The 8,845-nt window shown below is 42.7% G+C and overlaps 1 protein-coding gene across 1 annotated transcript; it reads left to right on the forward strand.

Annotated features, from left to right (window-relative positions):
* Positions 1-1,055: 1,055 nt before the first annotated feature.
* SAMD7 (sterile alpha motif domain containing 7) lies at positions 1,056-8,845 on the forward strand. Its single transcript, XM_041406043.1, has 8 exons — positions 1,056-1,158; positions 1,864-1,990; positions 2,364-2,500; positions 3,545-3,623; positions 6,043-6,722; positions 7,371-7,492; positions 7,768-7,878; positions 8,573-8,845. Exons 1-8 carry the CDS (start codon positions 1,056-1,058, stop codon positions 8,843-8,845), a joined length of 1,632 nt encoding a protein of 543 aa, XP_041261977.1.

Here is an 8,845-nt window from a genome sequence, read left to right on the forward strand (position 1 = left end):
CGGCTGAAATCACTCACTTGTTCACTTTTGGGTAATGAAACACAGGACTTTGCTTTTATCTCATTTTTGGATAAGGAACAGTGCTCCTGTCTTTGCATTTCCCTCACTGTTACCTCTACCAAATGCTGGCTGAACTCCTGGAGCTGTAACTCTCTATCTGCAGGATGAGAACACTTCAGCATTACATTTTCCTTCTTTCAGAAGACAGAAAGAATCCATTTCATCAGAGCTAAATGGGAATGGAAATTCAACTTTGAAAAATTTCAAAATCTAACCATTTGCTGTGCAAGTCTAGTGTGAGATGAATATACAGATACTCTTGATGCTGCCTTCAGAGCCAGCCTGCTCCCTCTGCCAACTCCTCAACTCAAAGCATTCCATACAGGATAGCTTTTTAACACCTAAGTTACAGGACTTGCTTCTTTTACAATTATTAATTATGTATATATTAATTACATATATTAATTTAATAATTAATATAAACATATAATTAATCTGAGTCTTACTGATTTTATCACTGTTTTCATCACTACAAAACATGTTCTTTTACCTGTTTTACTTCAATTTGGCAGACTTAAGGGGCTGATATCATTTGGAATAGATAATTTCTACAATTTCTTTCCATCTCCTTCACTTAGTTTACAGTAAACAGGGCTCCAAACTATTACAATTCTGAAATTAAACCAGACACCTGCCTTCCTAAGTATGAGCACATCACTGCTCTCAGACACACCAGGGGCTGAAGGCAAAGGCTTGGGCTTAATTACCTCCTTTTGAGCAGGTGTTATTTTCCAGCACCCTGATTTTCCTTGTCTTGTAGGACCCAACAACTCGGTGCAAGCAAGGGCAATATTTGCATTGTCCTGAAAACTGGAAGTTTCCACATGGAAAACACTAAAACCCACAGGCATGGAAGGGTCCAGCTGTGACCTGCTTAGCTGGGAAACCACCTGCACAACCTTCTCTGTTTCTCATTGTTGAATGTCTTATTCCTCTCTTTGGTGCTGCTGCTTCAGCTCTTTGCAGCAGCAGAGTTGTTGCTGTCTCCCTGCAGCATGACTCCCCGGGAGCACATGAGGAAGATGTCCATGCTGGGGGAGCAGGGATCACTGGAGGAAAAGCACCTGTACCGGCTGGCAGGCGGCATGGCAGCAGGAGGTGAGCAGCAAGAACCCCACTGCACACGTGCTTACAGCATTGCTGGTATCTACAGCCTACAAGAAACAGCCAGCAGCAGGTTTGATGTTTTTAAAAGGTTATTTCAAATTTATCGTAGGAGTGACTGCAGAAATATTTTGCTTAAGGTAATAAAAAATTAACACAGAGGGCTCTTGGAATTCAGTATTTGATTAAGAGATGCTGAGCATCTGGAAGACAAGTAAATGGCACACAAGAACTCAGAACAAAAGCCACAGCTGGACATTATGATGTTCTGGCTCACCATTGTGGGCTTTTTTTTCTAGAGCTGCTTTCTCATGACAATGCAGGTTCCACCTAGTATGATTTTTCTCAAAATGAGCCCATATTTGAAATTAAAACCCTCTCAAGCAAAGAACTTAACATCCATGGCTATTTTCTGTTTCACAGTACTATGTAAATTATTATTCATTGTAATTTGTCCTTTGATACACTTGACTGAGCACATCCTATTTCTTTTTACTGCAGTTTGATTGAATAAATCTACATTACTTAAGCAACGTAGTTCAGGTGTCAGGGAAAACATGTTTTCAGTTGCTGCTATTAAAAAAAAAAAAAAGTGTGAATTGCACTAGAGGAAACAAAACAAAACATTTTTTTCTGGTAAGGTTATACCGTAGCCAGAATCACTTCCCCACTGAGAGCAGAACTGTGTGTGCCTTGCAGAGCTGCGGCAGCGGCAGGAGATGCTGATGAGGAACCAGCTGATGGCAGTAAACCCGCAGCTGATGGGGCCGGGCCAGCAGAGGATGCAGGCGATCCCCGCCCAGTTTGAGCCGCGGCTGGTGGACAGGTACCGGGCACCAATTCCTGTTCCAGCACTGCAGTTAATGGCTCTGTGTGTGCTGTCCCTGGGGTTATTATTTGGTTATTATTTGGTTATTATTAACTAAACGATCTCCTCTGCGTATCTGAATGGGTTTTTTTCCTCTCAGAGATCTGCTACCTTCAACTGAAATGATGGCTTCAGGTGACCCCAGACAAATCCACATAGCATCCCACCTGGGACCCACAGTCCCGCAGCACCCCAACATGCCAAACCTGCTGTCCAACCGTGTCTACCCAGGCCCGCTCTGTGTGTGCTGTCCCTGGGCTTGTAAAGACCTTTGGTTATTATTAACTAAACGATCTCCTCTGCGTATCTGAATGGGTTTTTTTCCTCTCAGAGATCTGCTACCTTCAACTGAAATGATGGCTTCAGGTGACCCCAGACAAATCCACATAGCATCCCACCTGGGACCCACAGTCCCGCAGCACCCCAACATGCCAAACCTGCTGTCCAACCGTGTCTACCCAGGCCCAGGTAACAGAGCACCCTCTGCATCCTGAGAAGTGGGACCATGTGGATCAGAAAGCCAGCTGCATCTGCTAGTTTTCCATAGGTTTATAGGTAGTGTCAGTAACAGTTTATTTTATTTAGAAAAACAGTCTCATTAAAAAGAGGCAGCCTGTGCCAGTTTAGGTCTAAGCATGTCCATTCTAGCCTTTGTTAAATACAGTTTTCAGAGTTTTTGTATGTTTTTGTTCCCCCCTTTTCTTTTTGTATTTTCCAAGCATTGTCACACCCAAACAAAATACTGTAGCTAAAAAAATAGCTCCTCATCAACACTTTTACACTACATTTTTCTCTTGCTCTCATATGAATATTGGCTGCTTTATACTGAACATATGCTCTAATGGTAATACCACATGCCACTTAATTCATGTAGGGCAAATACAAGTCCTTTTTAATAAAGGCTCAAAATTAGAGGGCACAGCTCCAAGGGGAAGGCTGGACATCACAACTATGACACTCATGTCATGCTGCACAAAAAATTACTTTATACAAAATGAGCTCAAGAGTTTTTCTTTGAGATGAGTGAATGCATTTTTAATGTCACATCAACACACCAAGAAAAAAATTCTGATTTCAGCTTCTTTCCCTGCCTTAACATGGATCTCAAGAGGAAATGTAATTTAAAATTACACAGCCTCCAGGCTGAAAGCAGTCTTGAAGGAGCAGGTTTGCTTTTCTCAACTGAGGGCTATTATTTTCTGAGCAGTCATATGTATTCAAAGGCATATGTCACCAAATAAAACCACCCTTTGTGGTTAATGGCAGGTATCCTAACTACAGATCTGACCCTGAAAACACCTGATAATGGACTTCATGTTCTTGCTACATGTTGCCACCAAAACAATGACAACAAATAGGATTTAACTTGAAATCCTATCACCTTCCTGGTGAAGCCCACAGTTGAAGACTTACAAAGTTTTTTAAAGTGTCTCTGCATTGCTTTGGGGGTTGTGCATTTGCATGAGGAAACCAGTGAATTTTAAAGATGTTTTTATTCCCCTTCCCTCTAAGGATACAGCTTTCTGCAACAAGAATCCATGGAAGCTGTGGCCAGAAGACAAGAACTGGTTCAGAAGCAAAATATTGCCAGGTAATCAATAGCAAGCTTTGCTCTGAGGTGAATGCCAGGATTAAAGCAGCAAAGTGATTGAGATTGTTTTTCAAGTCACCCAAAGAAGGAGAAGGCCCCTGACTATCAATTAAGGCCTAAAGCTACTGACTTTCTGCTTGCCCTATTTTGCTTTTATTCTTAAAATAATGCCACAAAAATAAACAAACCCCTTAGCTTAGTTAAAGAAAAGAACAAGCTGCAGCCACAGCCCTTGAACTGCAGATCCAAACACCCTGAAGTTACAAAAGTTCAGAAACAAATTCAAACTTTGCAGCTGTGTGATATCACACACAACACTTTAAGCCTGTAGCTGGGCCCTTGGGACGAGCAGCTGTCTCCACCCTAGCAGGGTGGGCAGCTTTCCTAGTTTGACCAAAGAGCTGGAATGGCAGAGTGACTGTAGGAAGTCCAGTTATTTGTAGCCATTTCAGTGTAGTCAGTAGCTGGTTAAGAGAGCAGTAGTGCCCTCCCTCATGGCCACACCAATTCCACAGAGGAGCTCTAACCTCAGCCACTCCTGCACTGGGCTGCACTACTCGGTGCTAGTGCCCCTCACACAGTGAGAGTAAGAGCAAAGACAGCCAAGTTCTGTACATTCACTGGAAAATTATTATGACAGAAATGTTTTAAACTCTTATGTCAGCAAAACTTGATTACTGAACTCCTCCAAGCACAAGATTTGCATCAGCAATGCATTTCCTATAGCTCTTGCCACATGGCAAAAACCCTGAGAAAAACAAGTGAAATAACAAGCAGCAAACATGGCCATCTCATACACCCACAGCCACATCAGAGCTGGTCCTACCTGTTCAGGCTCTTCCCTCAGCCCATCAAACAGCAAAACTCCAACATGAAAGAGCTCACCTACACCTTAAAAACCTTTTACCCCAGTTTTTAGCCACCCTCACAATTTCCACCATGCCCACACGGCTCTCTGCAGCACAGGTCACCTTTAGGGCTGCACTTGCTCCTTTCAGCTGTTCCAGAAACCAGGTGTTAACAATGTCCTGCACTTGGGGCAGCTGTGCTGCTGAGCACCTGGCTTCAAGTCCTTGTTCTCCAAGGGACTCTACCTCATCCTAAAGCTCTGTTTGCTAGTCCTGACAGGAACAGACTATCTCAGCTGGAGGAGGAGACAGGAATGTAATGCTTTCTGCTGTTTATTGTCAACTCAAGAGCTGGGTGGGAGTAACGACAATCAGGCAAAATGTACAAGGACACTGTACATAGACAAAACACTTCTTTTGTATCTCTGAAAGCAGAAAATCAATAAGTTGGAGGTTGTTTCAAAGATTAAAACAAAGCAGAGAAATAAACCTGAATGATGTGATCAAATAATTCCTCCTCATACCAAAAATCCTTATAGATAGTTTTTACCCAAACTGTTTTCCTGACAATTTTACACTCTTCTGAAGATCAGACTCTCACAGACTTGTCTGTGACCTGTTATACTCATTGCAGTGTTAAGAAAGCTATCTTGATGCACTTTAAAGTGCTTTACTTCACAGGGTCTTTTCCAAAGATGCAGAAATCCCACTGAAAGTTCCTCAAAGCCCCTCTAGGATCTTTACCTTTCTGTTTGATCACTGACCTGGCTCCAGAGGAAGCTGATGCCAGCAAAGGTTGGTACAGCAGGGACAAATACTACTATTACAAATACAATACAAATACATGTATTCTCTGTATCCCACTGGCAAACCCTCCCATCCACTATTACAGGAGCAGGAAGCTGGCACAGACTCTGGAGCATTCATCCAGAAGGAAGGAGATCAGCTGAACACTTCCCACCAGGATCTCACCCTTTCACACTCTCAGAACCATGCTCAGGTGCCAGGCACAGTGGAGGGTTACTCAAGAGACTTAGCATTAGCTTTCTCTGAATAGATGCACAGGTTCCAGAGATAACAGGTTCCATGGTATCGATAGATGTCATTCTTGTTCTTTATAATTTACAATATCACTAGAATTCTGCAGTTTTCACTACAAATTTTTGAGTGATAATAAATCACTTAAATAAATTGATAATAAATCAATTCTTTTCTTTAGTCTTCAACCCTTATGACTCTGGAGACTGTTTTCCAAATGTGAATATAATCCTCATGTCTGGATTGCCAATGTGCAAGTAATACTTTTTTGTCTGAAGCATTTTCCAGAGCCATCACATGGAAGATATGTTTTCCATTTCTTTTAGCTTACTATCTGTATCTGACAGTACACTAAATACAGCCAGGTTTGCCATTCCATTTGCAGTTTGTACCCTCTCACAAGGTAGGGGAGAGACAAGACAAGCAGTACTCTTGCCTGATCGTTTATCTGAGTTTTATTCTGCTGCTGAATAAAAAAAAGGTGATGAAGGAACCGAGCTGCCCTAACTGCTCCTGCTCTGTGTGTCTCTTAGAATGGAAATGGAGATGAGTGCTATCTTTCAGCAAAAGGAAATGGAGAAAGCCCATCGGAAAGGACTCCTGGGCCTGGAAGCCCCTTTCCTTTACCATGGGATGCCAGCGAGTCCCATGGCTTTCCGTGGCAGACACAGACTCCCTGAAGGGCACCTTGCCAACGACCTGTATGTCCATCGTACCACCCTGGATGAGATCCATGGCAACACCATGCTCATGGCAAGCAGCCCGTACCCGCCAGTCAGCACCCTGCAAAGGGAGAGGGGGCGTCGCCCAGGGAGGAGAGCTGGAAATCACAAAACTGCCGAGGGCAGCGCCAACGGCACAAAGAACCAGGCTGATGACAAATCCACAGACTCTGCCTCAGCTGCAATGGAAGATGAGAAAGAAGACAAGAAGGAAGTAGAGGTGGAGGCACCAAACAAACATGAGCAGAGCAAAAACCAGCCTGAGCCAGCTGCAGTTGCCAAGAACTGCAAAGAGTTTGAACAAGGCTTGAGAAAAAACTGTGCTACTCACGAAATTCCTACCGAAACGACCAGCTGCAGCAACACAAATGAGAAGGAAGCCAACAGCTCCTGTGCTGCTTTTGATGACAAGTACCTGTACCCTTCTGCAATCCCATTCTCAGCTTTACCATATGGATTTCCAGTGCCCAACAACCCATTGCTACCTTCAGGTTTGTCAGATCTCCAGATTAGAGTGACATGTTGATATAATCTGGTTTTATTGATTTGGTCTCTCAATTCTTCCCTCTGTTTTAAGTGAATTTTTGGTAGGGTAGAGTCATTGCAACTACAGTTCTAATGCTGCAAACAGTAATATCTGTATTCAGTTCATGTTTTAAAAAGGAGTTTCAATTAAAATAAACAAAATTGCTGAAAGAAGTTGTGAGTTAGCCTCTCTCTTCAGCCCACAACTTTCCCATATGTCCTAACTCACAGTAGGCAGTATAGACTAGCAAAGGCTTGGATCCATTCTACTGAAATATTAGTGAAATTAAAGTAACAGTAGACTCTAAAGAAGAAAAAGCACTGGATAATGCACTCATTAGAGGAAGTCTTGCAGCATGATTTTATGTGTAGCGACTGGTAGGTACAGTGCCAGCAGTAAACAAAAGAAGCCACCAAAAAAAAACCCTTCAGAACCAGGTTCTGCTCATTACCTGGTGATTTTGTGTCTAGGACTCCTCTATCTGCAAGTGACTACACCCTGCTGTTAATATATTAGGTTCTGAAAAGGTGTAAAAATTCTATGATAACATTCATTTTCTCCTGACATGCCAGCAAAATTCTACCAAGATAACTTCTGTGTTTCCTCCTCAAAGGAGCCCATGGCCTGATCCTGAATGGAGAAGACCTTTCTTCTGTCGAAGACATTCGCAAGTGGACAGTTGATGATGTGCACAACTTCATTGTCAGCCTCCCAGGCTGCTCAGATTATGCCCAGGTGATTATTAACATTCACCACATTTTCAGGTTTTTAGGACCATCTAGATTTAAATATGAGCAAGCAAATGTAAATGCGGGAGGGTAGTTGATTGTCCCAAAGTTACAAATATAATAGTAATTTTCTTTGTGCAGTTAGGAGATAAATACAAAGATAAAACAGTAAAATTATTATTTCTTCTTTTTATGCCTTTGTTTACGCCTCAGGGTTATGCATGAAAAATAACAACCAAAGTCTATTTTAGCACATTATGATGTGTTTTATCATTTCATCAGATATTTAAAGACCATGCTATTGATGGAGAAACCCTTCCACTGCTAACAGAGGAACATCTCCTGGATACAATGGGATTAAAACTTGGACCAGCATTAAAAATCCGCTCTCAGGTATGACCATTAAATGTATGCCAAGATGATGAGTCACAGAGACATGAAAATGCCAGAAGATGACAGAAGGGAATTTTTTCAAAATTTAGCACTTTTCAAAATAAAGCACTTTTTTTTTCACTGGTAACTGCCACAATATTGGGAGAAAATAATTTACTCCAACAAAGTTTTTTTTTTTTTTTTTTTGCTTCCCTGTATGTTACCACGGCACACAGGGAGACAGTAAGGAATATAACCATACATTTTTCAGGAGCAGACTGTCCCTCTCTGTTTGCAGTTTTCTGCCCTTAATTTCATCCACTAGTATCAGCTCTCTCTGTGTTTCTGTTGATGGTTCTTTTCATTTTCTTTAACCCCTTGTACTCTCTCACTCTCCTCTCATTCCAGCCACCTGTCCCACTCCTGGCTGGCAGTTTGCCTCACCTCTGTCCCTGGGTGCTGCAGCACCTTGGGAGCAGGAGGATCCTGCTGTCAGGCCCAACAGTCCTAAGTTGGGTATTGACAAGCTCCTTCCACAACCTGGGCCTAGAAAAATATAAGAGAGTGAAAATGGAAAAGATTTTTTTCACAGGAATTTGATAACCCTTTGGGATGCCTGGGACGTCCCTGGTGCTGCTGCACCAGAGTCAGGCTTGATGTTTAATGGCTTTAACAGGAAGAAGTAATTGCTGCAATTGTGCCTTTGTCTTTAAAGGTGTCCAGACGTCTGGGTAATGTGTTCTACATGATGAATGTCCCTCTGTCCGTGCCCCTGCCTCCTGCTCCAGGAAAACCCTCAGAGCAGCCCTCTGACATGGCCTCCCCTCTGCACTGCAACAGCAGCGGTGACACCCTGGACAGTCCCTGCTCCCAGGACCCAGAAACTTCCCAAGCAGTGGAACAGATGGTTTCAGAAAGCAGGGAAAATCCATGTGACACAGCTGGATCCCAGGCTGACTTCCAGATGATTGCTTTCCAGAAAAGCTGA

Source organism: Onychostruthus taczanowskii, unplaced genomic scaffold (genome assembly GCF_017590055.1).
Source record: "Onychostruthus taczanowskii isolate IOZ18803 unplaced genomic scaffold, ASM1759005v1 scaffold24, whole genome shotgun sequence".
In the NCBI taxonomy this organism is placed as follows: domain Eukaryota; kingdom Metazoa; phylum Chordata; class Aves; order Passeriformes; family Passeridae; genus Onychostruthus; species Onychostruthus taczanowskii.